The 27,854-nt window shown below is 50.3% G+C and overlaps 2 protein-coding genes across 7 annotated transcripts in view; one reads left to right on the forward strand and one right to left on the reverse strand.

Moving 5' to 3' along the window:
- The window catches only part of DNAH10 (dynein axonemal heavy chain 10), a 152,261-nt gene extending 149,654 nt beyond the window's left edge, over positions 1-2,607 (forward strand). For both annotated transcript variants that reach the window (XM_057744253.1, XM_057744254.1), the window contains 3 exons: positions 351-531; positions 1,619-1,764; positions 2,235-2,607. In XM_057744253.1, the coding sequence (XP_057600236.1) occupies positions 351-531; positions 1,619-1,764; positions 2,235-2,381 (474 nt within the window). In that variant the 3' untranslated portion in view covers positions 2,382-2,607. The remainder of the gene's footprint in view (positions 1-350; positions 532-1,618; positions 1,765-2,234) is intronic.
- Positions 2,608-3,428: 821 nt separating this feature from the next.
- Positions 3,429-27,854, reverse strand: part of CCDC92 (coiled-coil domain containing 92) — a 31,913-nt gene continuing 7,487 nt past the window's right edge. For 4 of the 5 annotated variants that reach the window (XM_057745546.1, XM_057745544.1, XM_057745545.1 and 1 more), the window contains 3 exons: positions 7,492-7,638; positions 6,852-6,893; positions 3,429-4,843 (listed from right to left, as the gene is read on the reverse strand). In XM_057745546.1, the coding sequence (XP_057601529.1) occupies positions 4,065-4,843; positions 6,852-6,893; positions 7,492-7,621 (951 nt within the window). In that variant the 5' untranslated portion in view covers positions 7,622-7,638 and the 3' untranslated portion in view covers positions 3,429-4,064. Of the gene's footprint in view, positions 4,844-6,851; positions 6,894-7,491; positions 7,639-14,207; positions 14,251-27,854 lie in introns of those variants that run through there. The other variant, XM_057745543.1, reaches the window with a different exon arrangement.

Genomic DNA, 27,854 nt, shown 5'->3' on the forward strand with positions numbered 1-27,854 from the left:
AAACATTCATTGGAGATTTGATTTGGTACTTTTGAGGTTTATTTATTTATTTATTTTGTTTTTGTTTTTCTTGGCCTCACCACGCAGTGTGTGGGATCCTAGTTCCCCAACCAGGGATTGAACCCGCACCCCCTGCAGTGGAAGCACTGAGTCTTAATGTGGTTTATTTATCATATTTAAATCTTTGCTCAATCCGGAGTTTGGCGATCCAGCTTGTTTTCCCCAATGGGCCTCCCATTGCCCCAACACCATCTTTCCACCCCTAACGTGAACTACATCTTTTGTCAGCTTTGACTCTGGCATTGGATGGCAGCCCCAGGCTCCCACCAGCTGCCCTGCCCTCTCTCCAGGTCACTGAGGGCGAGCCAGGCGTGATGTGGCTTTCGGGGCTGCACATCCCAGAATCCTACCTCACGGCCCTGGTGCAGGCCACCTGCCGGAGGAACAGCTGGCCGCTGGACCGCTCCACCCTGTTTACCCAAGTGACCAAGTTCCAAGATGCAGACGAAGTGAATGAGCGGGCAGGACAAGGTAGGGCCAGCTCCCCGTGGAGTCACAGCCTCTCGTGTAAGGTCTCCCTCCCCGAGCCATCCTCCACAGGTGAGTGAGCACAGTGTGGGCCTGGGAAGCCAGACTGTTGCAAATACTGGCTGTGTTTGCACGTTGTCCACGTGGGTCTTGGCATCTCTGAGGGTGAGTCCGGATGCTTCTCGTCCAGTTTTTCCGTCGAGACATGGGCTGATGTCAGAGGAGAGCTGAGCCTCGCTTGCCCTGCTTGTCTGGGCTCCTGGGTTAGAATCAGATCTTTCAAAGAATTGGATTGCCAGGTGGCTTCCCTGGAAACTGTGAGGGCCTGGGAGCAGGGGAGCCATAGGGCAGGATGTGCTAGGTGGCAACCGTTCAATTGTGCTATCACTTCAAGTCCCATAGACACTGGTTACTGACTTTCTGTGCAAACTGTGGCTGGAAACTACTGTTTCCCGGGGGTCATGTCTTGGTCAGAGGACATTTCACTGCAAGCACAAAAGCCCTCTTGAGCTCGCTTAGGGAGCGGGGATTTATGGTGAACAGTCAGGAATGCTCAGTCCTGTTGTCGAAGGCCAGCGAGGTCTCAGAGGGACTGGAAGTGCTAGGGCCCTGCTCCCTCTGGGCCGAGTGGCCATCCTCTTCTCTGCTCCTCGGCAAGTCTGTGCTGTCCTCCTCCCCAGAGACCACTTTCTCTGCGAGGCTTCAACTTCCTGCTCCCCAGTCACTTTGGCCCTGGGGGATGTGGGGTTGCCGTGGTGCCAGCCGGCTCGGGGGGCCCAAGGCCAAGTGACATCTGTGAGCCTTGATGCCACATTGCTGGGGAGGGACGTCCACCCCTCCTCCAGGGCGCTGTGGCCATAGGGAGGGTCATGGGGTCTCCCGGGTGTCCCATCTGGGCTGTTCCTCTACAAAGGGAAAGTGGGCCGGGTAGAAATGGTGGCCCCCTCTTTTGGGAAAAGGCCTGGGCTGTGTCTGGGGAAGGAGAATTAGTTACCTTTTCGTTTGTTGATATGCACCTGTGCTAGAGCGGCTGCAGAGCAGAATTACATATGCCTCCGCCTAAGTCCGGCTCTCTTCCTGGTGCCTCCAGGATGCTTTGTCTCAGGACTGTATCTGGAAGGCGCTGACTGGGATATAGAAAGGGGATGTCTTATCAAGAGCAAACCCAAAGTGCTGGTCGTGGACCTGCCGATCCTGAAGATCATCCCCGTTGAAGCCCATCGCCTCAAACTGCAGGTGAAAGGCCGACGCCCGCCCCGTTTCCCCTCTTCTTTTCTCCTCTGACTGGAGTTAGACACCAGGTGGTTTCCAACAGTCATGCCTTTTAGCACAGGGGCCCTTAACCTTTCAGAGCTGGGGGAAGCCTTTGAGCCATGTCCCGGGGAAATGCACTTGTGGGTGCAGAGCCTTCCGCGGGCGGCGCAGGTTCAAGGTCGGAGGCTGTGGTCCAGACCAGCTTCAGGAGCGACTCCTCCCTTCTTGTGAAATTTTGCGGGCATTGCTTGGATCAGAACTTAGTTACATCGGGTGTGGACGGCAGGCACCTCCTGCTCTGCCCCCGACCCGCTTTGCATGGGTGCCAGCAGAGCCCCGCAACTTGGGGGGAGGGGCCTCCGCGCCCTTAGCGCTTAGATGAGCCTTCGCCCTCCCCGGGACCAGGGCTCCCCTGTGCCCGCGCCGGCACCTCACACCCCTTTCCTGCGCAGAACACCTTCCGGACGCCCGTCTACACCACGTCCACGAGAAGGAACGCCATGGGGGTCGGCCTGGTTTTTGAAGCCGATCTTTTTACCACGAAGCACATTTCTCACTGGGTCCTGCAAGGGGTGTGCCTCACTCTGAATTCTGATTAACGCTGTGTGTGAAGAAAACGGCAAGATGGATTCTAAGTCTGTGGCTGGCGGCGGATGTGCTGGGAATTCGTAAAGACTGATCGTCTGCTCTCACTTCTTGGGGCCTCTCGAGGCAGGAGGGGGACGGACACTACTTTTTCTTTCATTTGAAATCATCCATTTAAGTATTTCCATACAAGTTTTATTATTTTAAACTAAGGATTCTATGTATTCAGAAAGTAAATTCAAAAAGCATTTTAAGATGCGTCGACTTTTCCTTTCCTTCTCAGAGGAAACTCTTAAGCAAATTGCGTGGCATGTCCGTGGCACAAGTGAGAATTATAATGTAGTACATTGTCAAAGGTGGCTTTTTGATAATCCAGGTCTATTTCAGCAGATGCTCCTTTTGGGCAAGAGCTGTGTGCTAGCGCGTGGGGTAGAAGACAGAGGCTGCCGGGTGGGGTCAGCAGGCCCCCCCCCCCCCCCCTTCCCTGGGCTAATGATGCCAGAGTCACCCACAGCCTCCCCCTCCAGAACTCCCCAGCCCGGCTCCTCTGGCACTGGCCTGCCCGCAAGCGAGTGAGGACATTTACTTCCTGCAGGAGCTCTTGCCCCCAACCTGCCTGGGTCTGTGAGGGGGTTGGGTGCAGACTTAGAACCTCCAGGACCAGCGGCTATCGGGCGTATCTTCCTTCTGTGTACCTGGGTCTAGTCTGGAGCCCTGGTCTGGCCGGACTGGGGGCGAGATGCAGCTTTACCCCGCGAGGGAGGGGCAGCGCTGAGCCGAGAGCGCTAGCAGGACACGAGGGTAGGGCGGGTCCAACCGCGGGAGGGGAGTGGCTTTTGCTAGAACCTCAGAACATTCTCAGGGATAGCTCCGGGCAGTGAGAGTTAACAGGGGACTCCTCTTTCCGGAAGCGAACCCCACCCCAGCAGCTACCCCTGGGTGAGCCCACTGTCTGGGGAGCAGTTACCGGGGGTGGGGTGGGCGCTGTTTCTCCCCCTCCCACTGCCTTCCCCCCAGGCCCACCCTCGGTGGTTTAATAAAAGACACAAAACAGAAAGAAGGCAGGTTTAGAAAATAAAGTTTGTTGGGATCTTGAACATTTGGGATAAAACTAACAAAAAATATGAACACACATTCAGGTCGTGGTGATATGAGGAGTAACGTCATCTTATTTAGTTCCTATGACATAACATACATCTGCTCGGTTATCCGTGCCGCCCCCAGGGAGGGTGTGTCAGGAGGTTACGGGGGTCTCCAGGAGGCAGCAGGGCTGCTCCGGACAGGCCGCCCTGGAAACCGGAGGGATGAGGTCAAGGTCGATATGTGTTGCTCCGACTCTAGTCGGGCGTGACTGTCTGATGCGGTTAACGTGGAGCAGTAACGCAGCCTGCGGCCGTGCGCTGTCCGCGAGCGCGGGGGCTCCGCGGAGGGTCTGGAAGCAAGCGAGTCGGCGGCGCACAGGTGTTCGGGCCACAGCGGTTAGTAAGTACGGACTCTGCAGCAGGGGCACGAGCGAGTTTTGGTGTCAGTCAGAGGGCAAGAGGAGCAGGAGGAGAATAATCTGTTGACAGGTGTGAAACAAAATTTGGCATGCATGTAATTAAGAAAGGACAAGAAAGGAAAAGAAGAGGTGCGGATGAGTTCTTCCTAGTCGTGACCACAGTGCCTCGCCAGCGCGGGGAGGGGTCGCGGGGCCTTCACACAGTTCTGTCCGTCCCTGAGTGCTTCCTCACCACCTTGCCCGCTCCGTTCACCTGGTCCACCGCCAGCGTCTCCACCTCGGGCGGGGCCTGCGCGGGGGCCGCGTGGTGGATGCGGTGCGCCACGCCCACGTGCGCCTTGTGCGGCTTCTCGCGCGCGGGGCTGGGCTGCTCGCCGGCGCTGCGGTCCGAGGCGATGGGGGGGATGACGAGGGGCCGCTCCTTGATGAGGTGGACCTCGGCCGACTCCCTGGCCAGCAGGAACGGGGTGGGGTCGGGCATGGCGTCCACCGGCTCCCGCAGGAGCAGTTTCCGGCTCTCGGCCCCAAATCTGTAGGCCTCCTCGAACTCCGGGTGCAGCGGGGCCGAGAGGCTCTTCTTCATGCGGCGCCGGGGCGTCTCGGGCAGCCTGTCCTTGGGCGGGGCCGGCTTGTAGCTGGCCAGCGCGGGGCTGCCGGCCGGGCTGCCGTCCGAGGTGCCGCCCGAACTCAGGAGCTTCCGCTTGGTGGCGTGCAGCTGCGAGGTCAGGTAGGCGATGGTGCCGGCGCGCTGCTCCAGCTCGCTGGTCAGCACGCCCAGCTTGTGGCTCTTCACCTTCAGCTCCTCCAGGTACTTCCTCTCGCGCTCCTTGATGGTGTTCTCCAGCACGGCGATCATGGCGTTCTTCTGTTCCAGCTCCTTCAGCAGCTCGTGGTTCTCGTCCTCCTTCAGTTTCAGCTGAGCCTCCAGGTCTTCACATCTCTTCTTGAGTTCGCTGCTTCTAGAAGATCCGTCTCCTGGAAGGACAAGCCGCGGGGAGCAGAGTGAGAACCCGAGGGCGAGGCGGCCAGGCCCTGGGCGGGGGGGGGGGGGGGCAGACCACCTGCGCAGGGATCGGGGTCTAGGCCGGCCTCGCCCCCGCCACGGGGGCAGAGGTGCGCCTGCCCAATATGGATGTCCAGAGGCCACACGGAAGGCAGGACCCCCACCCCTCATGCCACCTCCGTGTTCTCTACCCTCAGGAAAGGGTGGGAGATCAGGTGGTCTTCGAGGCCCCGACCAGCTCTCCAGCTTATTGCATAAAAGGATGTCTCCAAATTTCAAAAATGCTGCCGTTAAAATGGGCAATTTCAGAGTATTAGACCTCTCCAAAGGCTTAGGATTAAACTGTTGGCAGAGCCATCTGTCTGCTGCATTCAAAGCACGGTTTGGAAAAACAAATGTAGACTTTCTCCATGTCTAAAGCACAAAATCTCTGAAGTTGCGGAGGAGACCGGATGCCACCCTTCTCCCAACACGTGTCCCCCCTCTGCATCTCTCAGAGTGTGGCATCCCTGGGCCTGAGCTCAGGCCCCACCTTGGTCCTCGGCCTGCCCCTAACACCACATGCTGCCCTCTGGCAAGACTGTCCCTGGCTGTGCTCGTGCCTGTGCCGGGCGGCTGAACGGGGCGGGTGGTCCATGAAGGCAGGCAGCGCTGGCGGTCTGGCTGGAACTAGCGCTTGGGGGCACCTCTCAGACGATGATGTGGGCTCAGAGATGTTAGAGAACCTGCCGAACAGCTCCTCCGAGGGCTGAGTCTGAGTGCACTACTGTAAGGCAGTGATCTGGGGAGGCCCACCCGAGAGGCTTGCACTCTGCCCCCACAGGAGACGCCCTGTGCCAGCTGTCACCATGAGCCCCTGAGGATGGGCCGGATTGGTGGGCGGGCAGCCTTGGAACTTAGGGCTGAGAACCACGCCTGCAGAGGGTATGGGGCAAGAATGGTGTTTCTTCAGATTAGCCCGGGGCCTACAGAGAGGACAGGAAGTGAGGACAGCCTGATTTCGGTGACATGGATGGCAGGGATGCAGGCTGGGGTCCCCGACTGGAGGTGGACATCCTGTTCTCCTGACCCCTGGAGGCCCAGTTCCTCGCCCAGGGACTAAGCAGGGGGGCGCCTGTCACCCCTCCCCCATGCCCTGGCCCCTCCTCCTCTACACACACGGAAAGGGGGTCCTGGTTCCAGGAAGGCGCACTAGGAGACTTGATACGAGTAACCAGATGGAAAGTCAGTGCTGGAAGGTGCTCTCGGCCCGAGGGGAACGGCCCGGTGTTTCCCGAGGACCTGGGCACGCTCATGAATAGCAACTGCCCGTATGAAGCCTGTTTAGAAAAAAGTCATCTTGACTCAAATGTGGCTTCTGCACTTTTATAATCCTCACCCTGTCTGGGGAGCAGCTATTCGGGACAGGCTACACAGGCCCCTGCTTCTGTCTCCTCTGCCCCAGCTGCCATCAGGCTGCTAGCTTTGAGGGTCCCTGAGAATTCTGGTTGCGGGGGAGCACTTCTGGGACTAGAGTCTAGAGAAGGGCGTTCTGTGCTGCTCTGGGGGCCACCCAGTAACGTGATCCCTCGCTCAACCAGTCTGTAGAGAGCACAAACTTTGTGCCAAGTTGTGTGCTAAGCTCGACAGACACAGAGGAGGCAGGACCCTGCTCCCTCTTCTCTTTCTTTCTGGTTTAAAGCACATCTACTTCTTGATTACAGAAGGGGCACACACTCACTGTGGAAAATCAGAAAACCCAGCAAAGCTGAGAATAGGCATTCCAAATACGTATCAATCAAAAGAAAATAAAAGCCCCTTGTCACACCTTGGGGTCCAAACTGCCCTCCTACCTTTTCTTGGAGAGCTCTGGTCACACGTGCAACTCTTCACAGCAAGAGTTTTCTTCTGCGTGTGTGTAATTACTGAAAACAGGTGGCACCAACATGTGCCACGACAGGAAATAACACTGGCATCCATTTTCAGGAAGTGAGTTCTTACCTGTCTGATCCGAACTTTTGAGTGTCAGCTCATATGTTAAATCTGAAAAGGAGAGCATATACGTTAATTATGTATGATTAGAGTATATTTCAAAACCTTCATCAGCTCTGAAAATGCAGAACCGATTCCCACGATCAGCCCGCGAGTCCTGCCCAAACAGGGCAGTGTGGCAGCACGAGGCAAGAGTGAGCACAGAAACCATCAGCGGCCACTGGCCTTGCTAGGGTTCAGAGTGGGGGCCCTTCTCCTTCCTGACACACACCCCAGCATCGACAGTGAGCAGGCAGCTTGCTCTGTGTGTTACACTTGGCTCATTGGTTCCAGGACACACTGTAAATTCTAACCACTGCATTTAGACCCTTCAAGTTCTCAGTAAGCTGAGAGCTGGCTTTATAGCTTTACGCCTGGTGCGTGTGGCCTCAACAGAGAGGATGAGGTAAGGCAGTCAGATGGACTCCAGCGATGATAAGGTTAACCAGAGACAGGAGAGAAGAGTAAGGTCCCCTTCTCACCCACCGGGGGCAGCTTCCGAGCCAGCCAGTCTGACGCTGTCTCCAGGACAGGTTCTGCTTTGCTCTACAGCCCCGGCAGGCCTGGCACTGCCCCGCCCCGGCCCCCGAAGCCTGCCGGGGCCCCGCACCTGTGCAGTGTTGCTGCAGCCGCCTGATCTCGGCATGCAGCCCCTTGAGCGTGCTGGCGTGCTCCCGCTGAAGGAACAAGAGGTTCTTCTGCGCGCTGTGCAACTGGTTCTCCAGGTTTGTGGCTGCCATGCTGACATCCAGATGACCTGCGGGGGACACAGGGCCTGGTGGCTGTCTCCGACCATGAGGGCCGCGGGGTGGCGGGCTGGACCAGGACGCTGCCTGCCGCCTGCCCCCCTTGGCTTTGCGGGGTGGAGGGCGGCGTGAGGCCCGGCTCTGGATGCAGTGGGCTCCCTGACTCCAAGTCCTCGCCTCCCCGCGGGCTACCCGACTTTAACAGACTGAGACCAAAATCTCTTGAGAAAGATTTCCCTGAGGAGGTGAAGCACCGGCTGCCCTCTCTCAGGAAAACTGGACACCAGGGAAGTAGTATCTAGAGCTGCCAGGCCAGGAGGAGGAGGAAGACGAGGGTGGCGTTTCAGAGGGAAGCCCCTGGCACCTCACAAAGTTGAGAGCCCCCCCAAATCCTTCTCGGGAACTTCTTGAGAACGATCTCACGGGGCCACGTGGTGACTGCAAGAGTCCAGAGTCCGGACCCAGACTGCACCTCCCCCGCCCCTGGCTTCCATCCTCCATCACCGGCGGCTCGCTCAGGGAGTCAGGCTCTCGGCCTGTAACTCGAGAAGTGTGGTGAAGTCAGTCGGCCTTTCTGGAAAAGCTACCAGAGTAATTCAAGATGCCTTGTATGGCACTGAAAAATGCTAAGGATGAAATGTGGATTATTTGCCTATAAATTATTCCTGTGAATACAAAGCCTTGGGGTGCCTTTTTCCTAGTCTGCTGGGCCAATGAGCGCCTCCAGAGGGAACACCACCCCTCAGGGGGCTTCCGGTGGGTGGGGGTGTGGCAGGGCGGCAGGGTCCGCTCTGGAGGTGACAGCACACCAGGTGACACCAATCACTCTCTGAAAGTCCGGGGGTGGCATTTACACCCCAGCTCTGGAGCTAAGCATAGTGCGTACCTGGAACCCAGGACACGCGCTTCCATTCACACAAGAAAGCTCCTCCAAAGGAAAGTGAAGACGTGCAGAGAAGGACGGAGAATGCACCAGACAAAGCCTGGGTGAGGGGTGCACACAGACACATCCTGGAGAGGACATGCCCGTCAGGGGAGAAGCTGGCGAGAGAAAGCCGTGACTAAGAGGAAACAGAACCTGCGGTTTCGGGTAGGAGTGTTCACTTCACCTTATTATGGGACGCAACCTGGCGAAGCATATCTGTAGCCTTAGAATTTATCTTCCCTCTGACTTAGCGGTTCCATTTCCAGGAATCCACCAGAGGGAAATAATGACCTCCGTGTGAGAAGATGTAGCTGTGAGGACTGCCAGTATAGTGTAGTTGAAGTCAGGAAAGACCGGAAACAAACTCCAAATCCAGCAAGAGGGAACTGGCTGAATAAATACAGGACCATTTCTATGGAAGGAGGATCGGATTTCCCCAGGCCTTGAGCTCTACCTAAAATCTGGCTGCAGGCCATGCCAGAGCTGAGTTTCCATCCACCAGAGCTTCCCTTGGGGGAGCTGAGAGCAGCCTTCCTGCAGGAGCAAGGACACTTTCTGCCCCTGGAATTGCCTCCCTGCTGCAGCCACGAGCTCCTCGCACAGGGCCGCTGGGCCAGACACTAATTCTAAGCAGAGCCCCGCAGTGCCTGAGAGCCCGAGACAGCGTGGTCAGCACATGGCCTTGAGAGCAGGAGGCTGGCCTAACAAAGGAGCCAGCCCTGAGCCAGGCCACCCTGGGCGTGCGGGCTGCAGGGTGTCCGCAGGCTGAACGGCCGCCACGTCAAAGGGAGGTGCACGCAGGACCGCTTCTGCTAGAGGTGCCCACGCTTACTTCCACTCAGCAGCCCCGGGTCGGCCACTCTGGCATCAATGCCATCGTCTCACTGGGAGCATCAGCTCCTAGGGTCTGCGACGGGCTTTCCTGGTGGCAACTCCAGGGGCGATGCCTTGCCATTTACTCTAAGAGCACAGACCCAAACCTGCGCCCCTGGTGGCTGACGGAGGAAGCAGAGCCTGTATCTTGGGGGTTTGCCGCTGACAGGAAAGAACGATTTACATTTGATCCAGAACTGAGTGGGGCTGGAAGGGTAAAGAATGGACCTGGGTGGACAGTCGTGCCCTTGCTGCCCGGCCACCATGCCACCTGAGGGTTGAGTGGCCCAGAGAACCACCGCTGCGTCCTGGTGACCCTGCTTGGAAAACAGTTCTTAAGCCCATTTGCTTTTCTCCGTCTCGACACCGAGGCCACGACACTGAGGCCGCGACACCTAGGCCGCATCGCCCGCACCTGGGTCACTGCAGAATCCTCCCTCTGTCCCCTCAATTCCATCCCCGCACAGTAGCAGAGTGATTGTAACAGAACCTTCAAGGGTTCCCACTGCTCTGAGTGGGGCTGGTTCACGCGGCCCTGGGACCAGTCCTGTGCCCTCCGTGCCCTGCGCTCAGCAGGCCTCCAAGGCCTCAGCTGGGCCTGGCTCTCCGCACTCCGGGGCCTTGTCTTGGGCTCCTCTGCCCAGAACGCTCCTCTTGGGTCCCCTCTCTGGTCCACCATCCCTGTGAGAGCCAACATCTGCATGTCCTTTACTTTTTGGCCCAAGTTCACTTCCTCCTGGGAGCCCTGACGCCCAGGCTGGGCAAGGTCACGCCTCCCACCCTTCACAGCCTGCCTACAATCAGCTGTCTCCAGCCTCCGCGCACAGACTGTAGGCTTGGTCCCTGCTCTCTCCCAAGCCCTGGACCATGCCTGGCACCCAGGAGGCCCGCCGTCAGCACTTGCTAAACCAGTGGGTCCCGGCATCAGGCTGTTGAGCGTGGGTGCGGTGGCTCCAAGGGAGCTCGAGGCCTTCAGGGCTGAAGAGCCTTTGTTTCCACAAGCTTCTCACTTAATTTACAGGCATACCTTGCTCAAAGAAAGCATGTTATACTAAAACTGCAAAACGGTTTCCTCCAGCACTGATGGTACAAAATGAGGTGTCCCCAAGCCCAGAAATAAATATCTGCTTCTATGATCTACCACAGAGGGGCAAGGAGAGGGTGGAAATGTGGCCTCAGCAGGCACCCCAGTCCCACCACAGTGGGGTATTAAATCTTATTTGTAACAAATTTAATATGATTTAAATAAATATTCACATTCTGACTGCCTTGGTGAGTCAGCGACTTGAATGGCACTAAATCTGTAATTCATTAATTCACCGTCACAACTACAGAAATAAAAGGTGCGTCCTTGAAGCTTCCCGTTAACCTGGGCAGGCAGTCTGAGGAAGAAGGAACACACCGTGAACAGAGGAGCGTGACTATATAATGTGCAAAGCTGGCAAGTGAGCTCTGACGGCTCCTTTGGAGCTCTGACAGTCAGAGGAAAAGGGTCTTCAGCTCCGTGATATTCCATTTGGATGCTGGTCTCTCTTCTTCCACACTCTGTGCTGACTTAAAAGGCCTGGAAGAGGAGATGCCACCTGTGCGGGGCGTTCTCTGGTTGTTGGATATACATGAATGACACAGGTCCACTTAGGTCCAAGGAAACAAGTCACATCTCCAAATGGGATCCAAATTACTACAGTACTGGGACTTTCCTGGTGGCACAGGGGTTAAGAATCCGCACTCCCAATGCAGGGGACATGGATTCGATCCCTGGTCCGGGAAGATCCCACATGCCGGAGAGCAGCTAAGCTTGTGCACCACAACTACTGAGCCTGCGCTCTAGAGCCTGAGCAGCACAACTACTGAAACCTGTGTGCCACGACTACTGAAGCCTGCCTGCCTAGAGCCTGTGCTCTGCAACAAAAGAAGCCACCGCAATGAGAAGCCTGTGCACCGCAATGAAGAGTAGCCCCCACTCGCCAAAACTAGAGAAGGCCCAACCGCAGCAACGAAGACCCGATGCAGCCAATAAATAAATACATAAATAAATAAATAAATAGGAAAAAATGTAGCAGTGATAACCCCCCCAAATAAAAACCCCAAACTACTACAGTATTTTCTCATCAGCTCAAAAGGATAAACAGTATCCCTGACTTTCTGAGGTCAGAGAGTTGCTGCTGCTTAAAAGAAGGTGATGGTTTAACGTCTTCTCCTTAGCTACTGATACATGGAATCACAGCAACAACTTAATCCTTCCAAGAAGCTGACGTGAATGAAGCCACAGAAGCATCTTGCTTAGGCCAAGGAGACACAGCTGAGAGATGCAGGTAATTTGGAGGAAAGAGTGGAGATGGTCCTGGGAGGCTTAATTCAGAATCTCTAAAACACTATGGGAGTCAAGAGACACAAAGGAGCATTCATGGCCCCTCCCTGCAAGGGTCAGCGTGATGGATGCAGGGGAGATGCAGGCATCTGCTGCACGTGAATAATGCATGCTGCCTGAGTCACGGCACTCAGGCCCCCTCAGCTGTTGGGTGTCAACCAGTAATGCAGGGCGACATCCGTAAAGCGTGGCTGGCAAAACACTGCACTTTCCGTGTCAAGAGGGCATAGACTACACGTGGTGGGCTCCTTGTATTGCAGTTTTTTGTCTCAAGGCAATCCTGTTTCATTTCTCAGAGATACCAGGAGCCATCGGCAATTTTACAGTTATCTGCTCAGTCAAAGGCAGCGTGGCCTGGCCACGGGCCCTCTTCTCCCCCTGGAGATGCAGCCCTTGCTGCGGACGAGGGGGTTCCGGCCGTGGCGTCAGCCAGAGGGCAAGCCCCACGCTGCTGGCTTCCTCCCCGGGGAACCCCGGCAGAAGCCAAGGGCATGGGCATCTCAAAGCGAGACCACCTGCGGGACAGGCGACCTTGATTGTGATTTGGAGGTTAGGCCACATCAAATTCACTAGGAATTAAATTTCTGTGAATTTACTGTTCACTCTGTATGGTCAGAAACTTAACACTTGAAAAGAGTCAAACTGTATAGAGATGGGCACCTGACTGAGACGGCTTCCTGGAGCAGGGAGGGATACTAACGTGACTCGCGGTGACGATATGCTTTCACTGATGGTTCTCAGAGATGTGAGGACCCCGGCCTCACTGGGTCTGCTCTGAACCAGCGTGAGGAAAAATGGCCTATCAGCAGCTCAGGTCCAGTTTTCACCCTAATTCAAAAGCAATGTCCTTTCCTCCCTTTGGGGGCATTAATGTATAAGTGATGACGTCATGATCTTAGTTATGGACCATCTCTGCTTGCACGCGCACAAAGTGCTTTCCCATCACTTACGTCGTTTATTCTCACCAACACCCCTCTGAGGAAAAACAGGAGCATCCTGCCCATAAGCGAAAAGATAAATTGAGAAATGTCGCACCTGAGCTTTGCGGCTGCTCCCAGCCCTCAAGTCCTGTGGGTGAGAATCCTGAGGGCGGGGGTGGATTTCAATTTCATGCAGAAATTCAGATGCTTTCCACAAAGCAGACATCCAACCTCTAATGCCCTGAAGCAGAGGGGAAATGGGCACAGTCCATCTCAGGAGCCTCTCGGCCGGGAAGGGATACAGTGTTCTGCCAGCAGAGCGCCAGGCCAGGGTGCCGGCCGGGCCTGGAGCAGCACTGCTCACGGAGGCAGGAGCCACTGCTCCCCACGATCCCAGTGAGACCATCAACGACCGAGAAGGCTCTGCTGACCATCCACTGCGGCAGGTCTTGCTTTATTTTTATTTTTGGCTGCACCGCATGGCATGTGGGATCTTAGTTCCCCGACCAGGGATGGAACCTGCACCCCTTGCAGTGGAAGCTCAGAGTCTTAACCACTGGACCACCAGGGAAGTCCCGAGTCTTGCTTTTAACACCAGCCAAGTTTCCCAGGAAGTTGGGTGAGGGCATCCCGGGACTGGCCAGCGCCTTGGTAAAGCAGCCGGGCCAGCGCAGGGAGAGAGAACACGGTACCATCGCATGGCACATGTCATGACCCTCTTCATTCTGGCGGGTGCCCAGTCCGAGAGCCAGGGCCACACTCACTCCCTTCCTCTCCAAGGCCAGGCGGACAGGAGCCCTCTGGGGGCTGAGTCAGCACTGAGGCTGTTCCTGGGCCAGAAGCAGCGCCTCGGCTAGGCCACCAACAGCCAGAAACAGCTCCGGGGTTCCAGTGGGGAGGAACCAAAGTCAGACTCACCTCTCCTCTTTTTAAACATCTTTCTTTGGCTGTGACATCTCTCCCGAGCACACACAGATCTTCCCCACATTCTCGTCTGCAGGCGCAGCCCTGATCGTGTCACATCCCACCCTTGCTCTTGAGGGTCAAGCCCCACGTTCCCAGTGGCCCTGCCTACTCAGCTGTCCCCCACCCTGGCCTCGCCCCACACCACCTACGCTGCTGCCCTCTCACCCCTGGCATCTGCCCTCCCCCACCCCCACCACCAGGCCTCTGCACAACCGCACTGCTCTTGACAAACTACCTCCCCTCCCCACCCCCGCCCACCTAATCAGCTCCCATTCTTCCTTCACATCTGAACTCCCGCATTACGCACAGGCTTCACATACTTTCATACGGCTTCCCGATGGTGCCGAGTGGAGATCTCAACACAAATTACATGGCATTAATCAAAAAGCACTGCAGCAGCACTGATTCAAACATGACCTCATCCCATAATTTCCTCACATGCCAGAAGCAATATCTTAAAGCATCCCTGGACCACATTTCTTAGGCTAAAAGAAATGGAATATCTTTGATAGGAAAGGGTCTCACCATTTAAAAATGGGACATTTCTTTGTTCCTGGGCCATCAAAAGTAGACTTATCTTTTCCCTCAACACAAAGCCTGTGGAAATAGGGTAATAATTTTAGAATCTGAAAAAAAAAAAAAAAAAAAAAAAAAAAAAAGCACACCCAGTACTCGCGTGGTGCTGTGAATTAGTTATAACAAACTATTTTAGATTTTAGTCATGAATAAGTTATAACCCATTCACATCTGGTTCTTATGCCGTGAACCATCAGAACAACTGGCCTCCCGCTGCCTCTGCGTGTGCTCAGTGGGGCCTGGGACCCAGCAGGAGCTGCCCGTCTCTGCACAGACCACGGTGTCCAGGCATCTTGTGCACAAGGACCTCTGTGGCTTTTCTGGTGGGAACTTTCTGTGCAGCTCTGGTGTCCTTTAGCTGAAGCACTGTCATGGAGAAGATGAAGGTTGGCCAGAGGACAAAGGCAGCAAGTGTAGTGCTGAAATGTAAGAGGAGAAGAGATGGTTCCCAGCAGGGAGGTGGTGTCCTAAGTGGATTCATGGGCTCAGGAAATATTGAGGGTGGAAGAGACCTTCAAAATCAACTCTTCCAACACTTCTTCATTTCAAGATCAAGAAGCTGCGGCCCAAAGAAGATCTGCTTAGCAAAGTGAGATAAAAAAAGAGCAGAATGGCCAGTCTTCAGGTGATAGAGTGTTTGGGGTTAAATCTGAATCCTAGCACATATATACAATGGAATATTACTCAGCCATAAAAAGGAATGAAATTGAGTTATTTGTCGTGAGGTGGATGGGCCTGGAGTCTGTCATACAGAGCAAAGTAAGCCAGAAAGAGAAAAACAGATACCGTATGCTAACGCATATATATGGAATTTAGAAAAATGGTACTGATAAACCCAGTGGCAGGACAAGCATTAAGACGCAGACATAGAAAATGGACTTGAGGACACGGCGTGGGGGGTGCAGAGGGGAAGCTGGGACAAAGTGAGAGAGTAGCATTAACATATACACACTACCAAATGTGAAATAGATAGCTAGTGGGAGGCTGCTGCATAACACAGGGAGATTAACTTGATGACTGGTGATGACCTAGAGGGGTGGGATAGGAAGGGTGGGAGGGAGGCTCAAGAGGGAGGGGATATGGGCGTATAGGTATAAATACAGCTGATTCACTTTGTTGTACAGCAGAAACTGGCACAACAGTGTAAAGCACTTATACTCCAATAAAGAGCTGGAAAAAAATAATAGTGGTAGCTACATGGAAATTATCCAGTTAAAAAAAAAATCTGAACCCTATCTTGTCACATAAACCATCATAATATCTAACTTAAAGGGTTAAGTGCTAAATGCAATCACCTACGGTGTCTGGCACGTAGTAAGTGCTCAATAAATGTTAGTTGTGTTATTTTATGTAAATACTGGTCAATATATAAATATTGTTTACTTAGTCCCACACTAGGATATTTCCTAAACATCATCGAAGTGTGGAAATGAGCTAGCAAAGGATTCCAGTCACTTCCAAAGAGGGAGACGTAAAAGCAAACAGAAGCATTTTCTGCCGGCCTTTTCCATTTTCACTGCAGAGGAGCCGTTCAGGGAAGCAAGTCAAGAGCGGCAGGCAGAGGCAGGCCCCCTCAGGGACAGTAAAACCTACTTCCTACTTTGAAGCGATCTATAGTACTCTACAAGAAGCTAAAAAAAGGGCAAAGGCTAATTAGGCCATCAGCTCTCAATCCAAAATACCTGCTTGTAGGAAAGGAAACTTACCATCTCTGAAAAAAGAAGTTTAGTGTTATTCTGAATTCACAACAGTCCTAGATAAAGCGACTGTTTTAAGTTGCACGACCCTGTTATTTCTAGTTGCACATGTATTTCAGAAATTCAGCCAGTAAGTTATTTGAGAATCCCCAAGAGTTAGGGCACTAAGAAAAAGGAAAGCATTTCAAGGAAGCGTAGGCCCTCAACAATCACTCCAAAAATATTTTGATAAAAAAGAATGAACACCATTTAAAAAGTGGAAGCAAAAAAAAAAAAAAAAATGCTGACAGCCAGAGGTGCAATTATTTTTTTTTAAGTGACAAAAATCCTTGTTTATTAATCTTCTTAAAGAATTGGCATATTTTTTAAAACTAATACAACAGGCAGGTCAAAAGCTTAGCACAGGAGTCAGAACCTTGGGCTCCGATTCGGACTTGGCTGTGTTCGAGTTGCGGCCTCTCTGTGCCCTCACCTTCTCCCACAACGTGAGGAACAATAACAGTACCTATGAGACATAGTGACTGGAGGGATAAAACGAGCTACCTCAGAGAAAACACTTAGCACATGTCTGGTTGACTGTGATAAAGTGATGACGGAACTAAGTTTGCACTCATCCAAATGAGGAAACTTGGGATGGAGATATCTTGTGGGGTCCTGTTCTCTGTGTGGATGGGCAGTGCACGTCGTCTTTTAATAGATGGTCTCTAAAAGCTGAAAGGGGGGAACGCCAGTAGAAATCAGGAGAAGAAAAGCATCTTTTGCAAGATAACCACCTCACAGAGCAGTCCGAATGTCTGCCGGTGAGGGGTTAGCATGGCACATCTAAACTATGAAATCAGTAAAAATGATAATGTAGATCTGTGGGATATATTTATTGACAAAGAAATATGTCAATAATAGGTTTTCAAAAGAGTATATTAAAAGCTGTATATATCATATTTTTGTAGATATAAGTAGAGAAAAAATCTAGATGTGTACACAGCAAAACATTAAAAGCATTTATCTCTAGATGGTAGACTGTGGGTGATTTTTACTGTTGAAAAATTCTATTTTGGTACTACCTAAAGCCTCTTTAATGCTGAAACTATATTACTTTATAGTCAGAAAAAAATGATAAAGCAGTTTCTCTTAAAAAAACATAACCACTAACTATCCACTAGCAAAGTGGTATCATATGTTTTAATTATGTTGTTCCAGGGTAGTCTTGGGTTGCTTTACCAGAACCAAGAAGAATTAACGGAAAGGCAGTTTTTATAAAAGCAACAATTTAGTGTCCCCGAGATATGCAGAAAACGATCACGATGAGCCCTTGAGTACCTCCCTGCCCCCATGCTTTCTGCACATTCCTGTAATTCTCTGACATTATCCATCATAAAATATAAGGCCCATCAACAATTCTTACAGGTTACTCTTTTTATGGGGTACTTTTAACCTGGAGTATCTGCATTTTGAGGGACATGTTGGGGAAAAAGCATTGTTTTTTTTTAACAATTCTTTAAACACTGACAGCCATTTCCTTCTGAAAGAATGTACAGCCTAACATTAAAGTTGTAATAGATGTGATTAGAGGGCTCGGCAATTAGACGGGGAAATACGATATGTGGTTGTCTGGGAAGTCTGCAGTCACTGGAGGCCCACGGGATGGATTTATGAACCGCGTTTCTCTGCAGTCTGATTATCTCATACTTTAAGAGTTTCTATTTGGCTTCTATTTAAAAACCACATCAAGTGTCTGCACCCTGGTAGGGGCTTGGCCCCTCCGTGTGACAACGTCTCAGCAAGAAAGCAAGTCTGCATTTCAGGTTGTCTAGAAATGCCTCCGAGTGGGCCATGCAGGCCAGGTAGACAAACGCATGTGCTCCCACAGTCTGAAATCATCCGCTATCTTCTGGGAGTGCCTGGGGCCTCCCGGAAAACTGGGTGACTTCATGGCCAGAAGGCTCATACCGTGCGGCAGATCCACCCCAGAAGGCAGGGGCACCAGCACCCCGTTCCCTGGCCGGGAGGGGCTGCCGTCCAGGCATCACGTCAGCTTAGCACACAGTCGGCTCAGCACTTCCTATTTCAGGGGAGTTGCTTCTAGGGAAGGAGGTGGCCAAGTGGCTGCTGGGGCTGTGGTGGCGCCCCTCGGCCCTTCCTGCTCTCCCTGCATCCTCCTCCTGCCCTTTCTGGGCAGCCTCCAGCTGACTGCCCCCCACCCCGATCACCTGGAGAGCCTCATTTCGGAAGCTAGAGCAGAAAACATTCGCAACTAAAGAGAGATGCCATTTGTGAGCTTCTGACAAGCTTGTCATTTAGCAAGATGATCCTGCGCCAGCAATTTAGGGACATATAAAATCTCACGACTTACCACGCAAACAGTTCTACCTAGTGCTATCTGCCTGTAAGTGGAAAGGAAAATTAGCAGGTCATATCTGGTTAGTGTTTCCATTTCTACATCTGACTGTGATTACTGCAGATTTTGTCTGCTGATTGGTAACTAAAAGGTATGCTGACTCAAATGCCAAACTGTCTTTTCACACTAATGAAATGGGAAATACTTCTTAAACCTTAGTGCTTGAAGATCACTAACCTAAACTGTATTTCTGAGGCTAAAAAGACATATTCACTTGCTTTAAAAGTCTCTCCCTGTATGCTTTGCCAAACAGGTGAACCACTTCAACTGATTTAACTAATAGGACTTCTTTTATCCATTTTGTGGGCCTAATTACATTATAGGTTTTAAGGAAAGAAAGGCATTATTAACCGAAGCTCTATACACTTTAATTTAGCCATACTTTTCCTTTATTACTTACAATAAAGTAAACTGGTCGATTGTTTCATTAGCACTAATAGAACATATTTAGAGAAACCCTCACTGGATATCTGAGAAGATGATCAATGACAGAGAAAAGAGACTTTATCCTTGTGATATACTCGAAAAAAGCTCTGCCTGGTCCCAGCCACGTCATCTTGGACAGCATTATAATTGAGCTGGGAAACCAAGCAAAAACAAGTCACCTCCTGATTTGCCCTTCTACAAAATGGGCCCACACGAGTTATTTCAGACAAGTTTAAACAAGGAGGATGGTAGAGATCTTTGAAATTATTAAAACAGCCCAACAACCATCAATTCAGCAAGTAAAGGAACCAGGACCAAGCGTTCCATTTCAGTAATTACATACCCTCTGGTGATCACTAATAAAATAGTTTTATGGGACTTTTCCCCTGTGGAATAACAGCTTAAGTACAACTGTTTTTAAAAGAAGATAAACATTCTTTTTAAAAGGCTTTTACCTAGATGTTCATTTCCTAGAACTTTTTGGGTGGCTGCAGCATGTCCACCTAAGGATGCTTGACCTCTTGATTTTCCATCTACTGCTCTGACAGTCCCGACATAGATTATCCACGTCTTTAAAAGTCTCCTTTCTCTGAGCTTCCTGTGCCGTGCAGGATAAATGAAGCACGTTTACTGATGACATTTAGGACGACTCCCATAAAGTTCTTTCTACTCACAATGATTCTTTATTGTGTCAGGATTGGGAGAATTCCCAGAATCCTATATTCTAATTCTTTAGTAAGCCACGCACTGAGTTCCAGGGGAGGAGAAAACCTCCCCACAAAATACTGATCTATTAACAAGGTCTGGCATTTAAAATGAACAAGCAGGGCTTCCCTGGTAGCACAGTGGTTAAGAATCCACCTGCCAATGCAGGGTACACGGGTTCGATCCCTGGTCCAGGAAGATCCCACATGCCGTGAAGCAACTAAGCCCTCGAGCCACAACTACTGAGCCCATGTGCCACAACTACTGAAGCCCACGTGCTTAGAGCCCGTGCTCTGCAACAAGAGAAGCCACCGCAATGAGAAGCCTGTGCACCACAACAAAGAGTAGCCCCTGCTCGCCACAACTAGAGAAAGCCCATGTGCAGCAACGAAAACCCAACACAGCCAATAAATAAAAATTAAAAAAAAAAGATAAAACAAACAAGCAATGCTGAGATCAAGAGGAAGCTGACGAGTGTGAGATGAGGCAAGGTACGCAGGTGCTATGCAGGTAATTTAGGGTTTGTCTTTGTAGCCAAATTTGGATCACATTAGATAAATGAGCCATTAGTACATGACCCCAGGAGAAATAAGTGAAGATAAAGAAAGAAAGGTAAAATAAGAGGGAAGGCAACTGTGTTTCACAGATTATCTGCCAGCTCTGGGAGGACAGCAGAAGAAACTGGGGAAAGAAAACAATCACTGTGTTTTATACTCATTTGGATTTTTCAAAGGGGATGCAATTCAGTATTTTCTCATTCTTCCTGCCCTTGACCTTGACACTACTTTTCTTTTGCACTTTTGTCACTTCTTCCATTTGCATGACAGCCTTTGTTTTGTTTTCCTCTCATATTTGACCTTATACTCCCACAATGGGATTAATTATAATCATGACACTTTCAGGGCTGACTTTAATTTAGATACTTTTAATAATAAGCACACAATGTATCCACATTTTGGATCTTGGCAGTTTGGGTTTGGAGGGTCCAGATTTTCCATTTGAAGCCCCCAGTCCTTACAGTGGGTGTCTCAGCTTCTTCTGGTTGAGCCAGCTTTGATGGCATCTATCAGTCAGTTGGGAACCCGCGGGATTTATTCTTCCCTCCATTTTTCGTAATGGGCAGGACGGTCACCTTAGGTCACACAGGGCACGTTTCTTGCTGGTTGCGGGAGGGTGTGAAGCAGCTTCCATCTCAGCAAAACAGCTGCCCCGAGATGCTTTTCCACTGGCTTTACCCAGCTTTTCTAGGGTGTGACCACCACAGTTTAAAGCGAGCTTGCTGGTGGTGATGGTGACAGTCTGTCCCGTCTCCCCCAGCTCTACCCTGACAACAGCCTCTGGGTCGGTATAAGGCACTTGGGCGAGAAAATACTCAAAGGCATTTTTTTTTTTTTTAAATCATGCAAAGCTGAAAATCATTCATAAAAATAGTCATTATGGCTATAATTTACCAAGTGTCTCTGTGCTGGGCTTACACATATGGTAACCATTTAATTCTTGAAACAGTAACACAAGAGAGGTACCATACCAATTTTTTAAGGAACTAAGTCTCAGCGGAATAAGACCTTTGCCTACGTTTACATGAAGTACATGAGCGATGTGCAAATCTGTTTCCAAAGGCTAGCACCACCTCTGCCTCCAGACGTGTGGAGTTTGGAGCCAGAAGGTCTCACGGCAGCTCTGGGACAAGCTGTCAGTTCTGGGTGCTCTCTGTGGCCTGCGCGACACTCCATCCCCGTGTGGCTGCTACAGAACCCAGCAGCAGTGATGATGCTGACAGCGACAAGAGTTGCCGCTTAGCGTACTGTGTGCTCCGTACTGTGCTGAGTGCTTTCCGTGCTGTGCTGAGTGCTTTCCGTGCCTTCTCACCAAATCCTCCCAACAGCTCTGAGACAGGTACTTTCTATCTTTGCAGCACTATGAACTGAGGCAGAGAGAGCTCAGATCATTTGCCTTATGGAGATCACACACAAACTTGGTAATTTCCTGGTGCTTCAAAGCTCCCGCTTTCTCTTTCTTTCTTTCCTTCTTTCTCTCTCCCTTCCTTCCTTCTTTTTAAAATTTCTTTATTTATGGCTGTGTTGGGTCTTCGTTGCTATGCGCGGGCTTTCTCTAGCTGTGGCCATGTGTGGGCTTCCCTTGTTGCAGAGCACGGGGCTCTAGGCGCGTGTGTGAGTTGTAGTTGTGGCGTGTGAGCTCAGTAGTTGTGGTTCGCGGGCTCTAGAGTACAGGTGCAGTAGTTGTGGTGCATGGGCTTAGTTGCTCTGTGGCATGTGGGATCTTCCCGAACCAGGCCTCGAACCCGTGTCCCCTGCATTGGCAGGTGGGTTCTTAACCACTGCGCCACCAGGGAAGTCCCCCTTTTCTTTTTGAGGAGGGAGAAACTGTGCTAACATAGGCCTACATTTTAAATCAGGAAAGATCTAACCCCTGGCTCAGAATTCCTTTTAGCTGAATCTTAAAGCATCCAGTGACAAGATTTTACCAAGGTGTAACGGTCTCCATCAGCTGCAGTCCAGCCGGAAGTAAAATGCAGAGATGAGCTGTACTCAGGGATGAGCCACAGCGACCTAGCAGGTAGGGAGGAACCCCCGGGCTCTGGATCCGGATCCAGGTTGCTGCAGTTTGAATCCTAGCCCTGCAACTTATTTACGATGTGCCTTTGGGCAAGTTACATATAAATTCCCTGTGCCTCACTTTCCTTATCTGCAAAATGGGAAAACAGTACCTACTTTATTAGGGTTGTTGTAAAGATTAAATGAGTTGATCTAAAGAGGCGCTCTTGGGACTTCCCTGGTGGGGAACTTAAGGCTTCCAATGCAGGGGATGCAAGTTCGATCCCTGGTAGGGGAACTGAGACTCCACATGCCGCATGGCCCCAAAAAAAAAAATTAAAGTGGTGCTATCCAATAGAACTTCCTGGGGTGGCAGAAATATTCTCTTCTCTGCTGTTCAAAGAAGCACCTACCAGCCACATGAGCGCCTGACACACCGAGCCCTTGACATGTAGCTGGTGTATCTGAGAAGAGTAGTTTTTCATTTTATTTATTTTGATTTAATTCAAATTTAAATCACCCCACGTGGCTAGGGTGGTGCAGATTTAAAGCATTTACAACTGTGCCTAGAACTGCATGCTGGCTGCTGTCGGCTGCTCTGAGGCTGAGAGCCACCCGCACGCACTTCGTCTCCCAGAGGTGCCGTCGTGGCTGCTGTCACTCTGTGCTCCAGAAACTTTAACAGTTTTATTCTAACTGCCATTATCATCATCCCATCTCACCTTGGTCTTTATCGCATTTATAGCTATCTAAAATGAGGTCATTTATTGATCTTTCTTACAGGACTAGGATGGAAGCTACATGAGAACCAGGGCTTTTGGTCTGTCCCCTGCTATAACACCAGCACCCAGAGTAGGGAAGGCCTCCCTTCAGTAATGAGCTGGCCCTTTAAGAAAGAGTTCTCTCTAGTTGAGAATTAGTGATAATCTCACCCAATCGCTGATCTGACACCCCTCCCCCATTAGGTAGTGTATTTTGTATTAGTGACATGAGATGACTTGGAAATACTTCTCTGACCGGCATGGGAATAAGGCAGAGGGAGAAGGAGAGCTAGTTCATGCATGCCTTTGGGAAGCTCTCAAAGAAAAAAGGCCAGAAAACCATCAAGCCACGTAAAAATGAAATACAGTTTAATTTCAGTGGGAGGGAAAGTGTGGGCTTGTTCAGGACATTCTGCAGAGTCTGTGGCATATGGGATCTCGCTGCGCACAGCTTATTTACACCTGCACGGTTATTTCTGTCAGGGGCCGACTGTGTGAGTTCCCAGCACTAACATGGGGACAGCACCAAACCTGCCTGAGAGGTGGCTCTGCCCGCGTGAACTGGGCTGGCCTCACGCGTTCTCATCTTTTCAGTAGAGGCAGAAACTCAGAAATTCAGGAAACGCTCATGCGGAGCTCTGATGATGCTCTTCCTGGTCCATGACAGAACGAGAAAAAGAGAGGACAATGCGGTAACTTTTCCATAAAGCTAACTATTCAATCTGAAGGACAAGCCTTTATTTTCATTTTAGAACTTTCCAACTAAAAAAATGCACCGTTCCATGAATTCTACAAGCCTAGAAACCGCTCGAGTCACCAAGAGGTTATGGTGATGGCCAGGAGCTTGACATCATCATCGATTTTGTTTTGTAATTTATCTTTTGACGTTTACGAGGCCCATCACAACCGGCTGAGCAAACAAGCCTGCGTCTACCTAGGCATCCCGAGGTTAAAGGTCAAGCTAGCGTATGTGGTACAGTGCCTGCTGTGTACTCTGTCCTGTGCCTACAGCTTAGAGGGGACAGGAGACTCAGCCACCAAAGCGCAACGGAAACAAAGTATAACGACATCCTCGTGAGGATGCTGAGTACGAAGCTGGGGAAGGGTACCCCACCACAGCACCGGAAGCTCTTTCTCATTTACCTGCCTGTCTCCCATATGAGGCTGTGTGAATCCCTGGCAGGTGGGGACCGTGCCCCAGTCACGTTAGCGTCCCTGGTACCTTACACGTTGCTGGACACATGGAGGTGCCTAAGAAACGTTGGGTGGCTAAGAACTGCAGTGACCCAGGTGGTCTGAAGAGGCTGCGACTGCCGCTGATCCTTAAGGATGGGCGGGGTTCACTCAGGAGGAGGTAAGTGAAAAGGAAGTTTTGGAAGTCACAGGGAGACCATTATACTGTCTGACATGGAAGGAACATTCTGGGGAGTGGTGGAAAATAAAGTCTGATAGAAAAGTGAGGGCCAGATTTGAGTTGCTTATTAAAAGCTGCTCAGAAAAATTGAGATGGGAGAGAGAGGACACAGGGAAAAGTTGAGTTTTTACCCATTAGAGCTGAAGTTCTACCAGAGGAATTGAGTCTGGTGGGGATGATGCAGGGGGAAGGGAAGGGAAGTACCGCAGCGACACAGCTCCAGGCACTCGGCGTACACACAGTAAACAACAGATCCGCCTTGTACTGAGGGCGCACATGAACAGCACCAAGCTACACATGTTACAAACACTCTGAGGGCTACACATCCTCCTCCTATTTCACACATTAGCAAACACGCTGAAAGGGTTAAATGACTTCCTTTAAGTCACAGCTAGCAAGTGGCCGGTGGGGCGTCATCCCAAACTAGGCTGACTCCAAGGCACCCACGCCCTTAGCCGTGAACTCCACTGTTCTCCCAGGTGAGGGTGAAAGGCACGCATGCCCTACAGAGACAGAACATCCTTCGCCCTGTTTTCTAATGGTTAAAACTCCTCTTCTGCTCTTTCCTTTTCCCATATTTTAAGGTTTAAGCTTCTCCAGTCTACTCTTTTTTGCTCGGTACTAACCAGGAGAATTCCAGCGCTTATTCTTGAAGCTTGTGAAAAAGCATCTCAGAATAAGAGAGAATGTTTCTTTACTCCCAAAGCTGCAGAAAAGCAGACACTATTCTGGGTTAAGAAGCTGGTTCTGTTAAAGAACTACAAGCTTACTCTGCTATTCAGTGTGGAAACGCGTATAAAGATATACACGTGTTTTATTACTGAGCAAGTATTTTAAGACACCTGGACTTCAGAGATTGTTGCTGACATTGAAAATGTAACTCTTAATTTCTAAAAGTTTGCTTTTCTAGTTATTTGCCTTACTTGATCATTTATCTTCTTAGTAATACAATTTAAGGAGATACCTCTGTTTTGAAGATATAGAAATTTTTAGGGTTTCCTCGTTAGTTAGAGGAGGGGCTTGGGATTTCTCTCTTCATATAGAAGGTTGAATTAAGTACAGACAACACTTCCTGTATGCAGATGGAATTGGAGTCTGCCCATTCAGATCAATGACTGGTGCCAGGACTCAGATGGCTAAGCCGCATGGGGAGGGGAGAGAGAGGAGGACAGGGCTCCTTGCGGAGACAAACACAGTCCAGGGAAGAGTGGTGAAGGTAACGCCCATCAGGTCTTGCTGAGGAGCTGGCCTGCTTCTGCAATCTGACTGACCTGCTCAGAATACCCTTTACGGAAGATTCTCGTTTTCCTCCGAGAATCCACACAGTCACTGTTTTACAGCTGATGCAAGATACAGTGGGTTGTATTGGGCCAAAGGATACATGGAATTGGTGTGTAAATTTTACGACTTGAGACAAGTGTAGGCGGTCAGAATTCCAGGGGGAGGCTCCTGTTGGCGAAGCCCATTTGCGGGTCTGACCGAGTTAAGCAGTGGTGCCCCCGGGGGAGATGGGCAAGGTCTGGAGATGCTATGGGTTGTCATGGCAAGGGAAGGGGCCCTTCGGGCATCTGGTGGGCAGGCAGAGGTCAGGGGTGCGGCTGAACAGCCTATGATGCACAGGACGGCCCCCACAATGCAGTGCGGCCCTGCCCCGAATGTCACAGCACTGGGTTAGAGGCAGCCTAACCTGAAGCAGGCCTTTCTTACCTTCTGACCTGATGTTTAGCCTGCTCTCCCTGGGTTTCTGGGATCGCTAGTAAACCGTGATGATGGGGTGCTCAGGAGGGACAGGTCCCAGCCACGCGCAGCCTCCTTCCTATAGCAGAGGGCTCCTGACCGTGGAGGAAAGGCAACCGTCAGTGAGAGGCTACCAGGCTGCCTGTTTGAGAGGGTTTCTGCTCCACATCTTCAACTCTTGGTGAGACAGGTGTGCAGAAGGGCACCGCTTTACCCGCCTCACTGACTGGGTCAGAATGTGTGCATCTCCTTGCTTTTGCTCAGAAGAAAGGGGCTGTGGGTAAAATCTGCCTAAATATAATCACTTTCTTCCCGTAATTGGACAGTATGAGATTCTGCTTTTCCTCTGTGAATGCTTCAGTGAACTGAGAAATGAAGAGGGTGAATGTAAGAGAATTCTGGAACCCCCAAATAAGGACTCCAGATTTACGGTTATAAAGCTGCATATCTCTGCAGACATTAAATGGATATATTGAAGTTGACCCAATATACACTTTCAATAGGAGTACTTTGATCTAAACACTCAGGGAATCTCCAGGAAATGTTGATGTTTAAAGGCTTTAACATTTCTTGAATGCAAAAGAATTCCTGTTTTTAAGGAGACCACTAAATACTTACATAAATCTTATGAGGGTTCTAAAGACTCCTAAGAAATTTATGAAATCACACCAAAACTCTTAATACTTTACATGTACTGGCACGTTAAGAAAAGATTTCCAGGCTGGGAGAAATGAAAGTACAGGCTCCACAGCCACCAGGAAACCCTGTTTATAAAAAAGGGCCAGAATTTAAACTTTATAATTTGCACAAGTATACTGGAGAAGTAAAAGAAATGTATTAAGCTGGTAATTTAAAAAATGGTTTTCTGCTTGGAAAAGGTCGCTTCCAAAGTAAAAACAATCACTCAGGTTATAAAATCCCAGTTTAGTAATAAGATACAGGTGCAAACTGAAAAACTACTTATCTTCTTTAAAAGGCTTCTGTATTTAGAACAAGAAAGAAGGTATTCCAGTAGAACACGGAAGACACATGAAGAATTAAATTATTAAGATACCCTTGAGGCAAATCCTTTCCTACGTTGTTTAGTGACTTTGGAGATGTAAATGGAGGTTCTGTTTCCCTCTGTTGGGAGATATAAAGTATCACAGTTTACTCTTCCAATGAAGAAAACACCTTTCTGTGAGCCCCTCTGAGCAAGGCACCTCGGAGGACATCTGGGAAACGGCCACAAATAAAACAGATGCAAACCCCGCCGCCACGGAGCTTCCATTCCTGACGGGGGAGGCAGGGACGACCCTACACATATCAATTCATGCCCCAAGAGTGGGATTTCTGCCAAAAGGCTCCATTAAATTGAACTGCCTAAATTCCTTACCGACCATTATTTAAGGGTAGGTAAACCTAAACATGAACATGCAACTAAAATGAGCTATAACCCAAGAAACTGGTATCTTTATCATTTGCTTTTTAAAAAATCTCAGACAATATTACATTGCATTAACCTATGAAACTACTTCTATTAGCTGAATAATGTTTTAAGGTGCCGTAGTTCTCTGGCAAATTCTTAGTATCAACAACTGCATTACCCTTTAATGTAAATTATATATGATTTTCTAAAATACCCAATTTTCTCTGGACTGATACTGAGGTAGGTAGTTAATAATTTATATTTACCTAAAGACTTGTAAAGAGACTAAAATTCAAATAGGAAAAAGCACACCTTATCACCTCACAATCCCTGTGAGTCATCTGCTAGGTATTTTTGAACACTTAAGGCTCAAATTAAGTTGGTAAAATTGATACATAATGGGCATCTGATATGTTTGATAACATTTTAAAACCACAATTTAAAATCTCTAAATAAATATTGTCATTTAAATACACTGTTTAGAACCACGTGTGCCTG

The sequence above is a fragment of the Hippopotamus amphibius genome, chromosome 8 (assembly GCF_030028045.1).
Source record: "Hippopotamus amphibius kiboko isolate mHipAmp2 chromosome 8, mHipAmp2.hap2, whole genome shotgun sequence".
Taxonomy (NCBI): Eukaryota; Metazoa; Chordata; class Mammalia; order Artiodactyla; family Hippopotamidae; genus Hippopotamus; species Hippopotamus amphibius.